General features: G+C 45.3%; 1 protein-coding gene across 1 annotated transcript in view; it reads right to left on the bottom strand.

The window, feature by feature from the left end:
- The window catches only part of LOC123483332 (rho guanine nucleotide exchange factor 11-like), a 29,044-nt gene extending 9,521 nt beyond the window's left edge, over nt 1-19,523 (bottom strand). Inside the window, 29 exon segments of the mRNA XM_045213136.1 lie at nt 190-307; nt 3,282-3,407; nt 4,383-4,459; nt 4,773-4,913; nt 5,190-5,338; nt 5,477-5,527; nt 5,729-5,935; nt 6,372-6,501; nt 6,803-6,832; nt 6,991-7,084; nt 7,241-7,370; nt 7,592-7,615; nt 8,233-8,355; nt 9,087-9,183; nt 10,523-10,565; nt 10,712-10,810; nt 10,922-11,001; nt 11,004-11,022; nt 11,141-11,209; nt 11,406-11,495; nt 11,807-11,947; nt 12,421-12,468; nt 12,752-12,812; nt 12,814-12,958; nt 13,097-13,154; nt 13,817-13,854; nt 13,945-14,049; nt 14,466-14,557; nt 19,094-19,523. Coding sequence (XP_045069071.1) covers nt 190-307; nt 3,282-3,407; nt 4,383-4,459; nt 4,773-4,913; nt 5,190-5,338; nt 5,477-5,527; nt 5,729-5,935; nt 6,372-6,501; nt 6,803-6,832; nt 6,991-7,084; nt 7,241-7,370; nt 7,592-7,615; nt 8,233-8,355; nt 9,087-9,183; nt 10,523-10,565; nt 10,712-10,810; nt 10,922-11,001; nt 11,004-11,022; nt 11,141-11,209; nt 11,406-11,495; nt 11,807-11,947; nt 12,421-12,468; nt 12,752-12,812; nt 12,814-12,958; nt 13,097-13,154; nt 13,817-13,854; nt 13,945-14,049; nt 14,466-14,557; nt 19,094-19,128 — 2,620 coding nt within the window. The 5' untranslated portion in view covers nt 19,129-19,523.
- Between the last annotated feature and the right edge of the window lie 3,015 nt (nt 19,524-22,538).

The following is a 22,538-nucleotide window of genomic DNA, read 5'->3' as shown; positions in this document are numbered from 1 at the left end:
TGTTGTCCAGTAACAGAAGAGAGTGATAAAGAGAGAGTGATAGAGAGAGAGTGATAGAGAGAGAGATAGAGAGAGAGTGATAGAGAGAGAGATAGAGAGAGAGTGATAGAGAGAGAGTGATAGAGAGAGTGATAGAGAGAGAGTGATAGAGAGAGAGTGATAGAGAGACAGATGATGGATCCTACGTACCCTCTGTGTGTTTGATGATGTTGTCCAGTAACAGAGGGTATTTGGTAAGTCTCTGTGTCTCAGACACCAGCAGGTCCTTCAGCTGCAGTCTCCTACAGTGAGGACTGGCCTCACACTCCTGTTAATACGTCAATACATCCATCCATCAAATCAATTAACGGAAAAGCCATTGTGACTGCATGTGTGTGTGTGTTACCTGGATGATGTGTGTGTGTGTGTTACCTGGATGATGTGTGTGTGAGTGTTACCTGGATGATGCGTGTGTTACCTGGATGATGTGTGTGTGTGTGAGTGTTACCTGGATGATGCGTGTGTGTGTGTGTTACCTGGATGATGCGTGTGTGTGTGTGTGTTACCTGGATGATGAGTGTGTTTGTGTGTTACCTGGATTATGCGTGTGTGTGTGTGTGTGTTACCTGGATGATGTGTGTGTGTGTGTGTGTTACCTGGATGATGTGTGTGTGTGTGTTACCTGGATGATGATGTGTGTGTGTGTGTGTTACCTGGATGATGCGTGTGTGTGTGTGTGTGTGTTTTACCTGGATGATGTGTGTGTGTGTGTTACCTGGATGATGTGTGTGTGTGTGTTACCTGGATGATGTGTCTGTGTGTGTGTTACCTGTGTGTGTGTGTGTGTGTTACCTGGATGATGCGTGTGTGTGTGTGTGTGTGTGTGTGTGTGTGTGTTACCTGGATGATGTGTGTGTGTGTGTTACCTGTGTGTGTGTGTGAGTGTTACCTGGATGATGCGTGTGTGTGTGTGTGTGTGTGTTACCTGGATGATGTGTGTGTGTGTGTTACCTGGATGATGTGTGTGTGTGTGTTACCTGTGTGTGTGTGTGAGTGTTACCTGGATGATGCGTGTGTGTGTGTGTGTTACCTGGATGATGTGTGTGTGTGTGTGTGTTACCTGGATGATGCGTGTGTGTGTGTGTTACCTGGATGATGTGTGTGTGTGTGTGTGTGTTACCTGGATGATGCGTGTGTGTGTGTGTTACCTGGATGATGAGTGTGTGTGTGTGCGTGTGTGTTACCTGGATGATGCGTGTGTGTGTGTGTGTTACCTGGATGATGTGTGTGTGTGTGTGTGTGTGTGTTACCTGGATGATGTGTGTGTGTGTGTGTGTGTGTGTTACCTGGATGATGCGTGTGTGTGTGTGTGTGTTACCTGGATGATGTGTGTGTGTGTGTGTGTGTGTGTGTTACCTGGATGATGTGTGTGTGTGTGTGTGTGTTACCTGGATGATGTGTGTGTGTGTGTGTGTTACCTGGATGATGTGTGTGTGTGTGTGTGTTACCTGGATGATGTGTGTGTGTGTGTGTGTGTTACCTGGATGATGTGTGTGTGTGCGTGTGTGTGTTACCTGGATGATGCGTGTGTGTGTGTGTGTGTGTGTTACCTGGATGATGTGTGTGTGTGTGTGTGTTACCTGGATGATGTGTGTGTGTGTGTGTGTGTGTGTGTACCTGGATGATGTGTGTGTGTGTGTGTGTGTGTGTGTTACCTGGATGATGTGTGTGTGTGTGTGTGTGTGTGTTACCTGGATGATGTGTGTGTGTGTGTGTGTGTGTGTTACCTGGATGATGCGTGTGTGTGTGTGTGTTACCTGGATGATGTGTGTGTGTGTGTGTGTGTGTTTACCTGGATGATGCGTGTGTGTGTGTGTTACCTGGATGATGATGTGTGTGTGAGTTTGTGTGTGTGTGTGTGTTACCTGGATGATGATGTGTGTGTGAGTGTGTGTGTGTGTGTTACCTGGATGATGATGTGTGTGTGTGTGTGTTACCTGGATGATGATGTGTGTGTGTGTGTGTGTGTTACCTGGATGATGATGTGTGTGTGTGTGTGTGTGTGTGTGTGTGTGTGTTACCTGGATGATGATGTGTGTGTGTGTGTGTGTTACCTGGATGATGTGTGTGTGTGTGTGTTACCTGGATGATGCGTGTGTGTGTGTGTTACCTGGATGATGTGTGTGTTACCTGGATGATGTGTGTGTGTGTGTGTGTGTTACCTGGATGATGTGTGTGTGTGTGTGTTACCTGGATGATGCGTGTGTGTGTGTGTTACCTGGATGATGATGTGTGTGTGAGTGTGTGTGTGTGTGTGTGTGTGTTACCTGGATGATGATGTGTGTGTGAGTGTGTGTGTGTGTGTGTTACCTGGATGATGATGATGTGTGTGTGTGTGTGTGTTACCTGGATGATGATGTGTGTGTGAGTGTGTGTGTGTGTGTGTGTTACCTGGATGATGATGTGTGTGTGTGTGTGTGTGTGTGTGTGTGTGTGTGTGTGTGTGTGTGTGTGTGTGTGTGTGTGTGTGTTACCTGGATGATGATGATGTGTGTGTGTGTGTGTTACCTGGATGATGATGTGTGTGTGAGTGTGTGTGTGTGTGTGTGTTACCTGGATGATGATGTGTGTGTGTGTGTGTGTGTGTGTGTGTGTGTGTGTTTACCTGGATGATGATGATGTGTGTGTGTGTGTGTTACCTGGATGATGATGTCTGTGTGTGTGTGTGTGTGTGTGTGTGTGTGTGTTACCTGGATGATGATGTGTGTGTGTGTGTGTGTGTGTGTGTGTGTGTTTACCTGGATGATGATGTGTGTGTGTGTTACCTGGATGATGATGATGATGTGTGTGTGTGTGTGTGTGTGTGTGTGTGTGTGTGTGTGTGTGTGTGTGTGTGTGTGTGTGCGTTACCTGGATGATGATGTGTGTGTGTGTTACCTGGATGATGATGTGTGTGTGTGTGTGTGTGTTACCTGGATGATGCGTGTGTGTGTGTGTGTGTTACCTGGATGATGTGTGTGTGTGTGTGTTACCTGAATGATGCGTGTGTGTTACCTGGATGATGCGTGTGTGTGTGTGTGTTACCTGGATGATGCGTGTGTGTGTGTGTGTGTTACCTGGATGATGTGTGTGTTACCTGGATGACGTGTGTGTGTGTGTGTTACCTGGGGAATGTGTGTGTGTGTGTGTATTACCTGGATGATGTGTGTGTGTGTGTGTGTGTTACCTGGATGATGTGTGTGTGTGTGTGTGTGTTACCTGGATGATGTGTGTGTGTGTTACCTGGATGATTTGTGTTTTACCTGGATGATGTGTGTGAAGCGGGGGTCTTTGCGCTGCTTGTTCTTGATGAGCTCCAGAGCCTGAGACTGCTGGCTGCACAGGTGGGACGCCTGCTCCTGAAACTCCTCCCCCGCCACGCCCTCAAACTAACACCCAGGTACACACAGATATCCCATTCAAAACACACCACTAGACAGTATACACTGAGTGTACAAAACATTATGCTCTTTCCAGGACATAGACTGACCAGGTGAATCCAGGTGAAAGCTATGATCCCTTATTGATGTCACTTGTTAAATCCACTTCAATCAGTGTAGATGAAGGGGAGGAGACAGGTTAAAGAAGGATTTTTAAGCCTTGAGACAATTGAGACATGAATTGTGTATATGTGCCATTCAGAGGGTGAATGGGCAAGACAAAAGATTGAAGTGCCTTTGAACGGGGTATGTTAGTAGGTGCCAGGCGCACCGGTTTGTGTCAAGAACAGCAACACTGCTGGGTTTTTCACTCACAACAGTTTCCCGTGTGTATCAAGAATGGTCCACCACCCAAAGGATATCCAGCCAACTTGACACAACTGTGGAAGCATTGGAGTCAACATGGGCCAGTATCCCTGTGGAACGCTTTCAACACCTTGTAGAGTCCATGCACTGATGAATTGAGGCTATTCTGAGGGCAAAAGTGGGTGCAACTCAATATTAGGAAGGTGTTCCTAATGTTTTGTACACTCAGGTGTATACCCCTATAAGCATATGATTGAAAACAATTGGACAGGTATTATCAATAGCTAAGCCCTCAAACTGACAGCTAACAATGTAACCCTCCAGCCCACTGATGAACATGCTAACACTGCTAAACATGTGACCAATAACATTTGATTTGATGGAAAAGTAAAACAAAGACTGAGGGAGGGATGGAGAGATGTCATTTTTTACATTTGAGTCATTTAGCAGACGCTCTTATCCAGAGCGACTTACAGTTAGTGAGTTCATACATTTTCATACTTTTTTCGTACTGGTGGCCTGCGGGAATAGAACCCACAACCCTGGTGTTGCAAGCGCCATGCTCCACCTGCTGAGTCACACGGGACCGGGATGACGTGATTAGTTAGTTAAACTCACCCTGGCCAGCATGATGTCACCGATGCCCTGAACGATGGGAGATTCCCTTTTCTTCTTCATGGCTTCACACAGACTCTCTGCAACGCAATAACAACGTTGGAACAACGTTGATCAAACAATAAAAACATTGAAGCAAGATTGATCAAACACAATAACAACATTGAGCTTAATGTCAATGAGACTGACAACCAATCAAAGGCAACGCTAAAACATTGCTTCTCTACCATGCAGCAACTAAATCAAATAAAACATATGATATTTACACAGCAATGCCACAAACAGAGAACCTCTTTAATGCAACACAATCTTATCAGATCTTAAAATCCACATTGCCTGAATACATAGACAGAACTGAGAAACACACAAGCACAGACACAGACACACACTGACCATGGAGTTCGTAGACCTGAGGCAGGTTGGGGAAGATGCAGGCCAGCTCGTCAGAGTTCAGAACACATCTCATCTTCCGGAAGAACACCTGATCCAACACCCTGAGAGTACGCAGGTGAGACGCCTCTGTCGTCAACAACTCTGAGAGAGGAGAGAGAGAGGGGGAGAGAGGATGGATGGAGGGAGATAGAGGGAGAGAGAAAGAGAGAGGAATGTAAATATAATAATCGAATGATATTTCCTTCTGAAAATAACAGAATAGAAGCTGTCAGTTACAGTCAGATAGCCACTGTCTATGTTTAGAGAGGATATAGGCCCAGCTCTAGATGTATAACGTTTTCCCGTGTTCCTCTAGGCCTGAATGTATCCTTGCACATTCCTCTGCTCCTACCCAAAGTTCAATCAGTGGTTATTTACCGTAGATGACGGCCTGTCGGTCCACCTCTCGGGGACAGAGAGTGGCCAGGACCTGCGGGGCCACCGTCTCCTGCCAGTTGTGACTGTCTACCACGTCCTCCTCTAGGGCTGGGGCGTCAGGGAGCAGGGCCACAGGGGACTCCTCAATCCTACACACACACACACACACACACACAGATGCATACGCACACACACACACACACACACAGAGAGAGAAATATGTTTTAATATACTTACAGGTCCCTCATCAAAGATGAAGACCTCAGTAGGTTGTAGTGGTGACTTACTGTCGTCTAGACGACCGAGGGGTGTATGGAGGCGTGGGGTTCTCCAAGGATCTGAGGAGGAAAACCCAATCAGATCCGTTTCTATTCGGTTTTCTTTATTCTGTGCTACAATGCTGCTGCTCAACCCCCCTTCAGGAGTATGTGGATCATACAGTGTGTTCCGAAACCGTGTCTGTGTGTAAGTTTCAGCTATGTGTGTATGAGCCAGACGTGTGTGTGTGTGTGTGTGTGTGTGTGTGTGTGTAGTCTCACCGTGCGGAGCTGCTGGTGGCTGAGGAGGAGGTGCTATGGTGTAGGGGTCTCAGGCCCGGCCCCTCCATCTCCTCCCCACAGTCCTCCATGTCCACGTCGCTACGGGAACGAGGGACTGTCTCCACTACCGAGGCCCCGCCCCGCCGACGCCCCTCCCCCTGTGCCTTCAGAGACTCACTACGAGCCAGACGCACCGACACCATAGGGCTGAGAGAGAGAGCAAAAGAGAGAGAGAGTGGGGAGAGAAATAGAGAGTGAGAGAGAGAGAGAGAGGGGGAGGAGAAATAGAGAGTGAGAGAGAGAGGGAGAGAGAGAGAGAGAGAGAGAGAGAGAGGGGGGGAGAGAAATAGAGAGTGAGAGAAGGGGGGGAGAGAGAGAGAGAGAGAGAGAAAGGGGGAGAGAGATTAAGAGAGAGAGAGAGAAAGGGGGAGAGAGATTGAGAGAGAAAGGGGGAGAGAGATTAAGAGAGAGAGAAAGGGGGAGAGAGATTAAGAGAGAGAGAGAGAGAGAGAGAGAGAGAGAGAGAGAGAGAGAGGGGGGAGAAATAGAGAGAGAGAGAGAGACAAACACATAAGTAAACATGTACAATCTTGACAAACAAACAATTATGCTCAATAGGCCTGAGACACTCTCTCTCTGATACCTGTCCATGCTGTCCTCTCCCAGGCTGCTGGAGGACAGTCTCTGGGGGTCTCCCTCGGCCCCCTCCTCCCCGGGGATCTCTGTGTGGTTCTCAAACTGCTGGATGATGTTCCTCACACTGCCAGGACGCACTGAGGACAGGAGACGAGACAGGAGACACACACAGAACATCAATCAATCAAATGTATTTTATAAAGCCTGTATTATAATCAGCAGTTATTACAGAGTGCTTTACTGATACCCAGCATAAAACCCCAAAGTGAAAGCAATAACAGCACATCATGTATGCAAGCATGACTGTAAGTCTCTTTGGATAAAAAAAGTGTTATTATTATATATTGTCGTGTTTTAAAATAAGCTGAGAAAAAACTTTGAAGAACAAAGGCGATATAATAAGATATTCAAAACAATAAATACAAATAAATGATATACCTTCAGTGGGAGACAAGGGGACATGGAATGCTGGGAAATCAAAGTGAACCAAAAGAAACCATGAGACAAAAAAAGTATCAGTAAGGGTGAAAATGAAGGATAAGGTGACGGGAATTCAATCATACTGTTAGATGAAAACAGAATGTGTGTGTGTGTTTGTCTGTGAGTGTGTGTGTGTGTGTAGTTACTGGACTGGGAGGTGCTACTGGGCTTGCCGATATACTTCAGGATGGGGTTTCTCTTCCTGTCCTCTCCATCCTTCTCTTTCTTTGCACTGCTCAGCTGTAGTAGACAACAGTAAAGCTCTGTGATGTGAACCAATCATTTCAAGCACAACTTGGACATTGAGAACTTTAATAAACGTAGTATTCAGTAGTACACAGTGCCTAATGAATATGACCCAGAACACAGTATTCGACCTAGGACTCCAGCTCCTACCTTCTTGGTCTTGGGGATGAAGGCGAGCCACTTCTCCTTCTCAGAGCTGAGTCCTGGAAACACCCTGGAGTCCCTCAGCTTAATGCCTGAGTGACGGAGGTGCAGCAGTACCGCAGAGGCTAGAGGAGAACTGAGGACGGGGAGGGAGAGGCAGTGAGAGGGCGAGAAGGGGGAGAGCGAGCGAGTGAGAAAAAGGTAACAGGGGAAAGATAAAGAAAGGGGGGAAAGAGGGAGACAGAAAGAGAGGGAGAAATAACAGAAGTGAGAAGGGTATGTTTACACAAACAAACAAGCGTTATTATTCAATCATGTTCCAGCAACACAGACATGAGACGCTCCGATTTTTATTACCTTCTGTCGTCTTCGTGCTTCGAGCTGCAACACAGAAAAACAACTGTTCGCTTATTCACTTTCACTCTCACTCTCACTCTTCTGCACAAAAACAACAACCTCTCTTTTAATAAGGTCTCTGGCTTATTTCCAAAGTGTCTCGGTCCTGTTGAACAAGGTGCAAAATTTATTATCTTGGCTGATAAAAATCAAGGTGACCTGTTTTGTGTCTACCTAGTAGTGAGTCATGTGATAGGAGTGGGTAGGTGTGTGTAAAAACGTAATGTGGCTAGGACGGCCACAGCTACCTGCAGAGCCTCCCAGTGATCAGCGATCACAATCTGACCTTTGGTACGGTGAGAGGTTGAGGCTAGTTGAGCTCCCTCTACTGTCAGCTGGCCCGGTCACTGTCACATGCTGCAATACTGTTTTATTGGCCATCTATCTATCTAGGACTAGCGTGTCCTACCGTAGTTACTGTTTTGCTAATATTGAACCATCACAGCAAAGTACAAAAGTAACAATGTGTGTTATTTGTTGCCATCTTAGTAGTCATATTTACTCTCCCTTGGAATGCATTGCATATATAGGGGCCCAGAGTTTTTCCTGGTAAGGTCACATGGGATAAACATTATGTATCATAGCTAGATATTCCAACTTACAGTATCTCCCAGAGAGCAGTGACCTGTCTGTCCACCACCTGTTTTTCCTTGGCTGGGTCTCCATCCAGCTGCTGCAGGTCTCCCTCTCCAAACAGAGAGCCCAGACCCATCATCTGCTTGTTCCTACACACAAACACGTCATAGTACACAAGGTCATTGGTCACACAACCTTCAATACACACAAACTAGAGCTGGGACGATACACTGAAAATGATAGAAACCGACCACTCAATGCAGGCATTTTTGCTGATATGGTTCCGAGCTGACAAGGTAAAAATCTGTCGTTCTGCCCCTGAGCAAGGAAGTTAACCCACTGTTCTCCGGGCGCCGATGACATGGATGTTGATCAAGGCAGCCTCCCACACCTCTCTGATTCAGAGGGGTTGGGTTAAATGCGGAAGACACATTTCTGTTGAATTCATTCAGTTGTGTAACTGACTAGATATCCCCTTTCCTTTTCATTACGATAAGTAGCCTATAATAGAGAAATGTGAAGTTTGAAATGAAAAAATATTGCTAATATGGGTGATTGTTAATGGGACAATTGATTGCTACAACCATTAAACTAGTACTAGTTCTTTAAAGGATCATTTTAAAAACCTGTGGTGCACATTAATGATGTAAACCTATCGTTCTATTTATCATTATCTCATCAATTCAAGCAATTTATCACAATCTGGATTTTTGTCCATATCGCCCAGCTCTAACAAACACAATAACACACACACGGCCACTATCTGCATTTAACACAAGCCTCCATGCACACAACAATGGTTTCATATACACACACACTGTCAAACACAGACACACCTCCAGATGATTCAGCTAGGCTTGTCCCATAGACTGTACTGTACCTGTAGTCCTGTATTGGGTCCTGAATGTCAGGCAGCACCTGCTGTTGGAGCTCAGACAGTGGTCCTCTGATGTCCTCCTGGGCATTAAGACGGCTCTCTGAGACAGGACACAACACCAGACAGTAAGACTTACTGCAGACTGAACTAGAATCACAACCCTGTACTGACAGAGTTGACTTACCGCTTTACACAACTACCATAACTGGTCATGCTCTGGAGTGGTATGTGAACTACCAATCAAATCGAACCCAGTGTGTTAAGGCAGATGGTTGTAAGGCTTACACCATAGAGCTGCACTCAGGTGTGCCTCAAGGATCCATTTTAGGTCCCCTGTGGTTTATTATCTAGATCAACAACATTGGGAGACATATTGAGACAACTGATGTACATTTTTATGCAGATGATACTGTTCTGTATTCAAGTGGCAGCAGTTTGGCTTTTGACAATGCTCAAACAGCTTTAAAACATCATTCCAGATAATCTGTACGATTTGAAGCTTGTTCTGAATTCCTCTTAAACAAAATGCATGGTATTTTCCAATGCGAAACACTCTGAAAACCATGTAATTACTACCTCGGAAGGACATTCTACAGAGCATGTCAAAACGTAATATCTGGGAGTTTGGGTGGATGAGAAGTTGAGCTTCACCAGCCATGTAGAGAACCTTATCAGGAAACTCAAGCTGCATATTGGGTTTTATTACCGGCACAAAGCTTGTTTTTCCTTTGCCACCAGAAAGAAGTTGATTAGTTGTGCTTTTCTCTCTGTGTTGGACTATGGTGATACTGTTTCTGTGCGAACTTCAAGCTCTACACTGAAGGCTCTTGACTCTGTGTATCATTCTGCCTTAGTTTTGTCACAAATCTCTACAGTGTTCAGACTAGCTCAAACACTGCCCATTTTTGGAAAACTCTCTTCTAGCTCGAAATTAAAACACATACAAGCTCAGATCTCAATTTTGTTTTATGCTAACAGTCCTGAAAATGTGAAACAAGCATGGAAAAAGGTCATTTCATTCCTCAGACCCCTGGTCTTGGAATTCCCTCCAAGCCAACCTATCACTCCAGGACCTGGTGTCCCTGGAGGAGGTTAAAGGGCAAATAGATGAACAGGTTGTGGAGACATGTATTTGTTTTTAGTTGCCACCCGATGTCACTAGTTTGCTTTGCCTTCTGTAAGGAAGCATGTTGTTTTACTTCACACCACACACGCCTGCACGCACACACTGTTTGTTTGCTGTTGCCAGTGTCTTCTGTCTGAGTTGTCCATTTTGTCTTATATTGTTTAGGTTTTTATCGTAAACCCTGTCCCCACAGGAGGACTTTTGCATCTTGCCAGGCCTTCATTGTAAATAAGAATTTGTTCTTAATTGACTTGCCTGGTTAAATCTAAATAAAACCATCACAGTAACGTTAGTATGTTGAGTGGCAGCTTACCTATATCAGTCAGGTACTCTTCTCGTACTCTGATTTTTAACGGCTGAAAATTAAATCAAACATTTAAGGAACCGTTAATACAACCGTTAATACAAGAGTACAAAAATGTTTCACGATTATTAAATGGTCCGGTCTTATTAAGACTAATTCACTGAATTAATTAACTGAATAAACCCATGAGAGACGCACAGCGTCAGGGTCCAGGAAGTAGGAGCAGATCTGAGGGGCGAGGGCACGGGCGTCTTTAGGGCTGGAGCCCAGGTAGGCCTCCAACGACAGGTAGAACAGCTGTTGTAGAGAGACAAGCACAGACATACACACAGACAGACACACCAGATTAGTTCCCATGTAAGAGGTCGAACTACAGTAAATAGCAGTCCTCAGGGTCAGAGCACTGACCAGTGGGTTGGGATCCAGTAGCTGGCTGAAGATATATCTCATGAACACCGTCATGTGGGCTGGTCGCGACTTGAGAAGCTGTCCTGAAATGGACCGTCCATCTGAAGGAGGGAAAGAGAGAGGAAGGAGAAAGAGAGAGAGAGAGAGAGATTCATACCTATGTGAGATGCAGGGTACGTAGATGAGGTAAGTGATGTTTGCTGATAAAGACTGTCTCACCTCATTGAGTGTATAGCCGTCTTCCTCTTCTTCCTCTTCCTCAGGGCCAATGATCTGAGTCTTCCCAGCCTGCCAAGAGACATGTCAGAGGTCAGGATGAGGAAAATGGAACCTTTGGCATGTGTGTTTTTGTGTAGGAGAGACATTGTTCACATCACTGAGTCAGAGTAGAGGGTATATGCAGTGCACATGTGCAAATCTTCTCACTGAATCAGAATGTGTGTGAGTTTGTGAGTGAGTGGAAGAGTGTGTGTGTTGGTCTCACCGAGTCGGAGAAGGTGTGTGTGTCGGAGCCCTGTCTCCGGTGTAGGGGGGTCCTGAAGAAGAAGGGGTGAGAAGGACCATCTTTCCCAGTTTAGCATTTTCCCCACCAATGGTTAAGGTTAAGATTGGGGGAGGGGAAGCTGATCCTAGATCAGTACATAGGGGAAACTTCACCCCAGAGCAGTGTTAGGAGGCTGCTGTCATGCATTTTTTATATATATATATTTTATTTTAATTTTTTTGTCATTTAGCAGACGCTCTTATCCAGAGCGACTTACAGGAGCAATTAGGGTTAAGTGCCTTGCTTAAGGGCACATCGATAGATGTTTCACCTAGTCGGCTCGGGGATTAGAACCAGCAACCATTCGGTTACTGGCACAACGCTCTTACCCACTAAGCTACCTGCCGCCCGTAGTTTGCACACAGGCATCTCACCAGATCTTGCTGGATTTTAACCCGCACTTGTTGCGCCTGCCTCTTGGCACTTTCGATTCGCTCCTCCAGTGATGGGGAGGGGTTACATGACAGCTCCTCCATCAAGTCCTGCGGGATTGGTCAGAGTGACATTATCAGAGGCACTGATAATGGTCAATGATGATTGGTCAAACTAAATAGATACTCTCATAAGCAGTGTGTCCTTACCATTGCATATTCAGTGGGCCACAATGTTACAGCTAGAAATGCAACATATAGAACAGATATGTCTATATTCCAGATGACTGAACAGTGTCCATTCTAAGTGGGTTTGATTGTTTGGGGTTGCAACATTTACCCAAATTCCCAGAAATCTTGGTTGGAGAATTACGGATTTCCTGCTTATTCTCTACTGATTCTGGGAATCGTTTAACAGAGATTTGAAACACTGTGACTGTTGATTTTATTTTTTGGAATTTTCAGTTCCTTGTTTATATTGTCATGATCAGCAAGGCCCCGCCCCAAAGGGACTTTCCAAGGGCGGGAAAAACCAAACCCTATGGAAGCGAGCGCACCCCTGAAAACGAGCGCACCCAAATGACTGTTATCTGGAGCTCAGCCTCTCCCTGTTCCAACGTGTTCCTGTACATCTAGGTTCTAACACAATGACAGAAGAGGAGAGGGTAAAGAAACGTGTTCCTCCTCCTTATTGTTGACCCATGTTATACCACATTGGTTTGAACATCTGGTCAGTAATATGGTCAAGCTGGTATACCAGGCAATGGTCCAGGACCAGTATTTATAAAGTGTCTCAGAGTCAGAGTACCGATCTAAGATCAAGTCCCCCTTGTCCATATAATCGTATTCCTTATGATCCAGAAGGTAAAACCGATCCTAGATCAGTACTCACAGTCTGAGACACTTTATGAATACAGATCGAGGTGTGGCGTTCACCTGTAGCGGTTTGTTGAGTCTTTGGGAGGGGGTGCTGGTAAGTCCGGGGGGGAGGTGGTGGAGGCGGGGCTTCACCTCCCAGTGACATCCTCTGATTGGGTAAGAGGTCAGCGGGGAGGGGCTGTAGGAGGGGGACGGCTGCTGAAGGGGGCGGTCCTTGAAGTGTCAGAGCAACATACGTCCCAGCTGGAAGGAGAGAGAGAGTGAGAGAGAGAGACAAGATTTAATAAACAGCTGTTGGCAACGACATTTTACTGACAGCATAGACCTAAAGTCATCATAACCTTAACCATCATCATCGTTATAGAAACCAGTGACACTCACACTTGATGAGCTTCACCACCTCCTGGTGAGACATGGACGACACCAGTGAGCCGTTCACCTGAGAGAAAGAGAGAGAGAAGGAGAGAGATGAGAGAGAGATGAGAGAGAAGGAGAGAGATGAGAGAGAGAAGGAGAGAGAGAAGGAGAGAGATGAGAGAGAGAAGGAGAGAGAAGGAGAGAGTGAAGGAGAGAGGAGAGAGAGGAGAGAGATGAGAGAGAGAAGGAGAGAGATGAGAGAGAGAGAAGGAGAGAGATGAGAGAGAGATGAGAGAGAGAAGGAGAGAGATGAGAGAGAGAGAAGGAGAGAGAGAGAAGGAGAGAGATGAGAGAGATGAGAGAGAGAAGGAGAGAGATGAGAGAGAGAAGGAGAGAGAGAGAAGGAGAGAGATGAGAGAGAGAAGGAGAGAGATGAGAGAGAGAAGGAGAGAGATGAGAGAGAGAAGGAGAGAGATGAGAGAGAGAAGGAGAGAGAAAGAGAGCGAAAGAGAGAAGGAGAGAGATGAGAGAGAGGAGAGAGATGAGAGAGATGAGAGAGAGAGGAGAGAGATGAGAGAGAGAGAAGGAGAGAGATGAGAGAGAGATGGAGAGAGAGAAGGAGAGAGAAGAGAGAGAGAAGGAGAGAGATGAGAGAGAGAAGGAGAGAGATGAGAGAGCGTAAGAAAGAGAGAAGAGTCTTGAGTCTCTGACGGTTTTTAGTTGAAGTTTGAAATGAGGAGTAACCTTTATGATCCTGTCTCCCTCGTGGACCCCTGCACCACCTGCATGAAGAGACAGGTGAGAAACATTCCAGAATCATCATAGAAGTCGTGTAGAAATGGAGTCAGTTACAGTGTGGGTGTGTGTCTGACCTGGTCGAACATTCTGCACCAGCTTGATCCTCTCGCCACACACAGTGAAGCCAAACCCCAGCTGGTCTTTCTGTACCACCACACATCTCTGAACCAGACTTGGACCTGAGAGAGGGAGGGAGAGAGGGAGAAGGGGAGAGAGAGGGAAAGTGAGGAAGAGGGGGAGCGAGAGGAAGAGGGGGAGCGAGAGGAAGAGGGGAGAGAGAGGAAGAGGGGGAGAGAGAGGAAGAGGGGTGGGAGAAGGGGAGATGAGAGAGGGAGATGGAGAGAGACAAAGAGAGGGGAGTTGAGAAGAGAGATAACGAGGGAAAGAAATAGAGATGAAGAGGGAGAGATAGAGAGATAGATTAAGAGAATAAAGACCATGCAAGTCACTGGCCATACCATGAACCAGTACTAAACTGCTATATACCACATCTGTGCTACAAACCTAGCCTCGTAATTACCAGACGGATGCAGGGAACATTCATGTAAGCTTGTGAGATCGGGCGGCCTGCGAGGCTACTACAAACCCCATGTACCTGTGTTCTCATGGGGGATGTCAGCTAGAGGCTCCCTCTGCTGACCGCTGGAGGTATTGCGTTCCGAGTCTCCTATCGTCAGGCTGCTTAGCCTGGAAGGAAAGGCAGGACAAGAGGAACGTGAGACAGAGTAGGGTGAAGTTGCCCCTAGACGCTGATCTTGGGTCAGTTTAGCATTCTCCCCACCAATGGTTAAGGTTAAGATTGGGGGAGGAGAAGCTGATCCTAGATCAGTACTTAGGATAAACTTCTCCACAGAGCATGTGAGACACAAATAGGCTACTCTGGAAAGATTATTCAAATCAGGATCACTGGGAGGGCTGGGGTGAAGGAGAGGGATGTCTGGCAGGAGGTAGGAGAGGGATGTCTGGCAAGAGGTAGGAGAGGGATGTCTGGCAGGAGGTAGGAGAGGGATGTCTGGCAGGAGGTAGGAGAGGGATGTCTGGCAGGAGGTAGGAGAGGGATGTCTGGCAGGAGGTTGGAGAGGGATGTCTGGCAGGAGAGGGATGTCTGGCAGGAGGTAGGAGAAGGAGAGGGATGTCTGGCAGGAGGTAGGAGAAGGAGAGGGATGTCTGGCAGGAGGTAGGAGAAGGAGAGGGATGTCTGGCAGGAGGTAAGAGAAGGAGAGGGATGTCTGGCAGGAGGTAGGAGAAGGAGGGCGTGAGGAAAGAAGGAGAGAGAAAGGAGGAATAGACAAGATGAGTAGACATTTATAAGTTATATTCTTCAATATTCAATGGGTATACAGTGAGGGAAAAAAGTAACAAACAAACAGAAACAAAGGGTTAACCCTAATATAGGTCCTAGACTCTACTTTCTAGAGGTTAACCAAACCCCATCGTCAAAATATTATACACACTAAAAGCTTCTATAATGTAGGATGTGGTCACACGCAAGTGAAAGTGAATTTACAGTGTGTGTGAGAGTGTGTGTGTGTGTGTGTCCTGGTTGAGAAGGAGGCAAGGAGATATGATCCAGGGAAAGATGTCCCTGCCCTATACCACTCCTCTTTACACTCTCCTCATCCTACAGTGAGGGAAAAAAGTATTTGATCCCCTGCTGATTTTGTACATTTGCCCACTGACAAAGAAATGATCAGTCTATAATTTTAATGGTAGGTTTATTTGAACAGTGAGAGACAGAATAACAACAAGAAAATCCAGAAAAACATGTCAAAAATGGTATAAATTGATTCGCATTTTAATGAGGGAAATAAGTATTTGACCCCTCTGTAAAACATGACTTAGTACTTGGCAATCACAGAGGTCAGATGTTTCTTGTAGTTGGCCACCAGGTTTGCACACATCTCAGGAGGGATTTTGTCCCACTCCTCTTTGCAGATTTTCTCCAAGTCATTAAAGTTTCGAGGCTGATGTTTGGCAACTCGAACCTTCAGCTCCCTCCACAGATTTTCTATGGGATTAAGGTCTGGAGACTGGCTAGGCCACTCCAGGACCTTAATGTGCTTCTTCTTGAGCCACTCCTTTGTTGCCTTGGCCGTGTGTTTTGGGTCATTGTCATGCTGGAATACCCATCCACGACCCATTTTCAATGCCCTGGATGAGGGAAGGAGGTTCTCACCCAAGATTTGACGGTACATGGCCCCGTCCATCGTACCTTTGATGCGGTGAAGTTGTCCTGTCCCCTTAGCAGAAAAACACCCCCAAAGCATAATGTTTCCACCTCCATGTTTGACGGTGGGGATGGTGTTCTTGGGGTCATAGGCAGCATTCCTCCTCCTCCAAACACGGCGAGTTGAGTTGATGCCAAAGAGCTCAATTTTGGTCACATCTGACCACAACACTTTCACCCAGTTCTCCTCTGAATCATTCAGATGTTCATTGGCAAACTTTAGACGGCCCTGTATATGTGCTTTCTTGAGCAGGGGGTCCTTGCGGGCGCTGCAGGATTTCAGTCCTTCGCGGCGTAGTGTGTTACCAATAGTTTTCTTGGTGACTATGGTCCCAGCTGCCTTGAGATCATTGACAAGATCCTCCCGTGTAGTTCTGGGCTGATTCCTCACCGTTCTCATGATCATTGCAACTCCACGAGGTGAGATCTTGCATGGAGCCCCAGGCCGAGGGAGATTGACAGTTATTTTGTGTTTCTTCCATTTGCGAATAATCGCACCAACTGTTGTCACCTTCTCACCAAGCTGCTTGGCGATGGTCTTGTAGCCCATTCCAGCCTTGTGTAGGTCTACAATCTTGTCCCTGACATCCTTGGAGAGCTCTTTGGTCTTGGCCATGGTGGAGAGTTTGGAATCTGATTGATTGATTGCTTCTGTGGACAGGTGTCTTTTATACAGGTAACAAGAAGAGATTAGGAGCACTCCCTTTAAGAGTGTGCTCCTAATCTCAGCTCATTACCTGTATAAAAGACACATGGGAGCCAGAAATCTTTCTCATTGTGAAGGGGTCAAATACTTATTTCCCTCATTAAAATGCAAATCAATTTATAACATTTTTGACATGCGTTTTTCTGGATTTTTTTGTTGTTATTCTGTCTCTCACTGTTCAAATAAACCTACCATTACAATTATAGACTGATCATTTCTTTGTCAGTGGGCAAACGTACAAAATCAGCAGGGGATCAAATACTTTTTTCCCCTCACTGTATGAGGAGGAGAGTGTAAAGAGGAGTGGTAGAGGGCAGGGACATCTTTCCCCGGATCATATCTCCTTGCCTCCTTCTCAACCATATTGGAGAAAGTCCAAGACCCTCTCCATTCAGACCTTCTTCTCCAATACATTTTGTGAAGAAGGCAAGAGGATGTGAGGATTGAGAACAAATGTATTGAGCCAGAGCTGTAGGTAGGTGGGGGGTGAAAGGAGAAGAGTGGACACCAGGGGGTAGATAGATAGCTTTGAGGAGAGATCATGTGAGGGGAGACTGCTGGAGGTAAAGTGCAGTACTGTAATATGTGCTTAGTTTCTTCCAGCTCAACAAACTGAGCAGAAAACTCACCAAGCAGCAAAAGGGCTGAAAGCGAAGCGTCAGAAAAATAAGGAATAACAGAGAATAGACAGAAAGGGACCAAGAGAAAAGGAAAGAACATCTGTTTAGAATACAATAGAAGAGTAAAAGTGGAGAAACACTGAAAGACAAGGAGATAGGGCTGGGCGATGCGGCATAAAAATCATATCTCTATTTTTTCAAACTTTTTTCAAATTCACGAGATATGAGAGAGAGAGAGAGATTTTTTTAAATGTTTTCTCTAAATAAGTGTTGTTGTACAATTAAGGTTAAAAAACACTGCATTTCAAACAGTCATCAATAATCTAGTGAATTCAGGGCTCATATGACCGATTCTGTTGGACCAAACCTCAAATGCAAATAGCGGAAGATGTGATCTCTCAACTTTGTTGGCGTGAGGCAGGGGGAGGGGCTTGGTGTGTGTGTAAACCATAGAGGAAGAGGCAAAGCTAGAGGTTTCACTCTCGCTAAAATCTGTCCAAAATAAGCCCAATGCGTTTCTATGGGCTTATTTAGGACCTAAACTTGCCACCTGCCTTCCCGACTTTGGGACAACGACTCCCATTGTTAGGGCGGAGACGTGCATCTTGTCATTATATACAGATCTCTGGTGTAAATGGGAAGGTGCACACAGCACAGAGGAGTGAAGGAGACGAGACCAAAAATACAACATGAGAACAAGCGGACATAGAAAAGAGGCCTGGGTAGGTACGCCCAAAACCTAGTCCTAGTTCTGCTGTAGCAGCGTTCCAATCTGCAGATCTACAGAACCAACAAGGGCTCTTATTGGACGCCCAGCCTACCTGGGCAGGTAAGAGTGTTTCTTAATGGATGCCCCAGCGTCACGACAAAGACGGCAAAAGTGAGACGGGGTAAGAGGGAGAAAGAGAGAAACACATGAACAATACACAGACAGGCATGCTCACAGACATGTACAAAAGAATGGGCAGTGAGCCATAAAGGACTTCACATCAAAGGTGATACAGCTGCCTCCCAGCAGCTGAGAATATCCCTGCACAGAAGGCTAAACTGAGGGGATCACAATTTAACACAACATCCAACAGAGATGCACAAGCTTACAACTAGGCCTTACATTTGTAATGGTAGAAACAATAGGCTAATTAAGCAATAAGGCACGAGGGGGTGTGTGAGGTATACCACGGCTAAGGGCTGTTCTTAAGCACGACCAAACGCAGAGTGCCTGGATACAGCCCTTAGCCGTGGTATATAGGCCATATACCCCAAAACATGCCTCTTTGCTATTATAAACTGGTTACCAACGTAATTAGAACAATAAAAAATAATTTGTCATACCCAATCAGCATTCAGGGCTCAAACTACCCAGTTTATAATAGATCTTTGAACATAATCAGGGTTCTCCCAAGGATTTTTTAACACATTTATTTTCATTACAAAGTGGCACAGGCAGTCCAGAAGGTACTTTGGGGAGAACCCTGATAATAGTCACTGGCTGCCTGCCTATCAACAGTCACTGCCTCCCTCCTTCTCAAAGCGCATTGCATTCCCCTCCCCTCTGATATACTCCTCCAATGCGTTTTGGGAAGGATACAAGGAGAGAGGACACAAGGAATCAAGGAAATATGATTGTCCCATCTGTCATTAGCACCACCATCACCAGCAGTCAGTCCTACCTGTCCAGTGTTGAGGTGGGGTGGCAGACACTCATGGCTGCAGACGGCTGGAGCGTGTCCTCTCCTGCAGTCCAATGATGTCACAGCAGGGTGACCATCTCCTTTGTTCTTCAAGTTTCTTTACACAGAGTTCCACAGTGCTGCCGCCTGCTACGTTTAAACTCCTCACGTCAGCTAGTGGGAGCAAATTCCGTTCAGAGAGCGCTCTGAGCATATTCCTCATGTTTTCATAGACAATCTTCAAGTATCTTACAGTAGGCAGTTGAAACGGGGACCCCGGCGAATGTATTCAGTGTTAGAACTATCTAGTGCCACAGGAAAATATTAAAAATAGCTGGTTGGTGGGGGACACCTTTAAGGTGGTCCTCTGTAGCTCAGCTGGTAGAGCACGGCGCTTGTAACGCCAAGGTAGTGGGTTCGATCCCCGGGACCACCCATACACAAAAATGTATGCACGCATGACTGTAAGTCGCTTTGGATAAAAGCGTCTGCTAAATGGCATATTATTTAAGCAAGATGCATGAGATTCAGGCACCACTGACTGTGCAATATCTAGTGTTCCTTCAGAGTCTTAAGACAACGTGTCATTACATAGCAATATCAGCAACATGAAAATAAATACAAAAATAAAGATTATCTTTAAAAAGGAGAAGGTAAAAGGCTTGTTGATGTTGTTGGGTTTCCCGGGAAGTGATAGCTGTCACAATAACTTCATCAATGATGTATTAGTGACAGTGATGCTTGGTTCACTGTATGAGATCTATGTAAACAGCTCGAATGCTATTTTCTTTATTTTCTGAGATACATCAGCTAGCAAGCATCCAAAACTAATGACAAACATGTAATTCAAACTAGTATCCCAACATTAGCTTAATCTCATTCAAAATCTAAGTAATGTGTCAAAATATATTCTCTAGGTTATCATGTTGACACTGCTAAGCCAACTAACGTCAGCTAGACAACTCTACTCGCATTATCCTCAGTAAATTGGTTTCCATCCCCTGCGAGCTAAATTTAGTTACACAATCCTTTATGCTAGTTTACTGGTGTGGTTCTCTTGGAAGACCAATAGTACATTTTTGTCTGTGCGTTAGAACTTGGCTAACGCTCGATGTGGTCCAATGAACTATTCCAAGAAGCTGGCAAACTGCAACATTGATATTGCACAATTCAAACAGTCTCGTTCAATTACATACATTGGTGCAGATTACCTAGCTAAGTGTCCAGTTTGTTATCTAACTTGTTTGAGAGAAGGCTATCCGCTATAAACATAATGGCATCTGACCTGACTGGACGTTCCACTGCAACACTAGCTTGCCAGTGTGGCTAGAAGCTGGAGCCTGTGTATTGCTAGTTAGCAATGCAAAGTTAGTTAGCTACTTTGCCAGGGCTAGCTGTTGGCATGTCAGTGAATGATGCAAGGAAATGTTTCCGATAAACTATCCCAAGCAGACTAGCGACTAGCTAGCTGATGTTATTGATATCCAGGATAATATGCAGTGAGGTTTGCTAGCTGACTAGTTAACTAGTTAGTTAGGTTGCCCTTTACATCAAGTTAGCTAGTTTGCTAACTAGTTAGCCATAACCATAAGGCTGGCTGGCTGACTATCATTTCAAGACCTATAGCCAAACATTGTTTTCATGCAAATGAAACACCTCCTGTTGCCAACAAATTGCGGTTATTACTGCAGCACTCACTTGTGTAGAGAATATTTGTTTTTTGATAAGCAAATAATGTCTGGCTACATACTAACTAACTTATTCTGATAGAGACCGAATGCTATCCGCGACATCACGTGAGCTCTGTGAATGGGCACAAGTGCGTTCTCTTCTGCTATGAAGCTGACGCGACATGGGTCTAGCTGAAGCTAAATTAGCCTGCCACTCAAATGCATTAGCAAACTAGCATCTGAAACGCAGCGATTGAGGCCAGTTATCCCTCTGGAATGTAATAATATGTCCAGTGCCCTCGTATTCGTACAATGTGTTCATTAAACTTGCATGCATTTCTTTCTCGAAAGACAGTCCATTCGATTCGTCGTAGCTTGATAGATGCAGGCGACGTCTCTCCTTTCCAAACAACTTGCTTCATATGATCAAACTGGTGCATTCCATGAGGTGAGATCCCATTGTCCCATATTTCCTCGCATTCTCCGATTAATCCACATTTATGATTGCATTAATATGTTCATGTATTTAACTGCAGCCTTTAAACCGATGTTCCATATTATGTTGTTCTCCACCAATCTAAATACAGTAGCTAGCAAGTCCTCTCCCAGACAGTATTTGATAGTTGTGTATGGATATCACACCATGTCCCAAGAGCAAGACAAAGACGCCACCAACTGGTCAGACTCCAGTATTGCAACAGTCCATACAGAATTCATCAGAATTACCGGTATTGTATCAATAGTCAATGAACAGGTAAAACGTTTTGTATAATTTGTTCTTTATTAATGTTATTAAAAGAACAGTGTATCGGGCTGGAAATTACCTTTGCATTGGTGCAGTCAGATCTATAGGAGGCATGCTCTCTGATGAGAGGCAAGAAACGGATTAACGGTTTGTTCCATCAGAAGATGCGTCCCCATCAGAACACCAACATCCCCTCGGTGAGCTTCCACCACTTCTCCACACTTGGGCCATGTTCAGGTGCCAATCGTTGTTGAACGTTGACATGAATAAACACAGACACATGCATACACACACACACACACACACACACACACACAAGATAACATACGCACTATACACACACCTACACATTGATTTTGTGTTCACCTACAGCACCCGACACCTACAGCACCCGATGTCACAGGAAGGACAAAAAGGAAGGCCAAAAAGATCACATGCATACACACACACACACACAAGATAACATACGCACTATACCAGAGGTGGGACAAAGTCATTGTTATGCAAGTCACAAGTAAGTCTCAAGTCTTTGCCCTCGAGTCCCGAGTCAAGTCGAGTCAAAGATGAGGCAAGTCCCAAGTCGAGTCAAAAGTCAAAGCCATCAAGTCTCAAGTCGAGTCCAAAGTCCTACCATTTTAGTTTCGAGTCATTTCAAGTCCTCTTACCACAGAAATAAAATGTATACAAATCATGTATGTCTGTAAGATTTGTATTTATTTAAACCTTTTTATACAATAACATTAATCAAATACAGCAAAAAACAAAACATTTAATTTTCACAAAAAAAATGCTTGTATTTGAACAGCATATTGCACTAGAACAATGCAGAGAGAGAGAGAGAGAGAGAGAGAGAGAGAGAGAGAGAGAGAGAGAGAGAGAGAGAGAGAGGAGAGAGAGAGAGAGAGGAAGAGAAAAAATGGTTTACGGGAAGGACAAACACCAAAGCTCTGGAAGTAAAAACAGTGTGGGAACCTGCACTGCAAATGAACAGATCTTACTCCATGTGAAACTCCTACCACAGGAGAGAGAG

The sequence above is a fragment of the Coregonus clupeaformis genome, unplaced genomic scaffold (assembly GCF_020615455.1).
Source record: "Coregonus clupeaformis isolate EN_2021a unplaced genomic scaffold, ASM2061545v1 scaf0079, whole genome shotgun sequence".
Taxonomy (NCBI): domain Eukaryota; kingdom Metazoa; phylum Chordata; class Actinopteri; order Salmoniformes; family Salmonidae; genus Coregonus; species Coregonus clupeaformis.
Note: the sequence above shows the minus strand (reverse complement) of the source record. Positions and strands in the feature narration are given on the sequence as shown.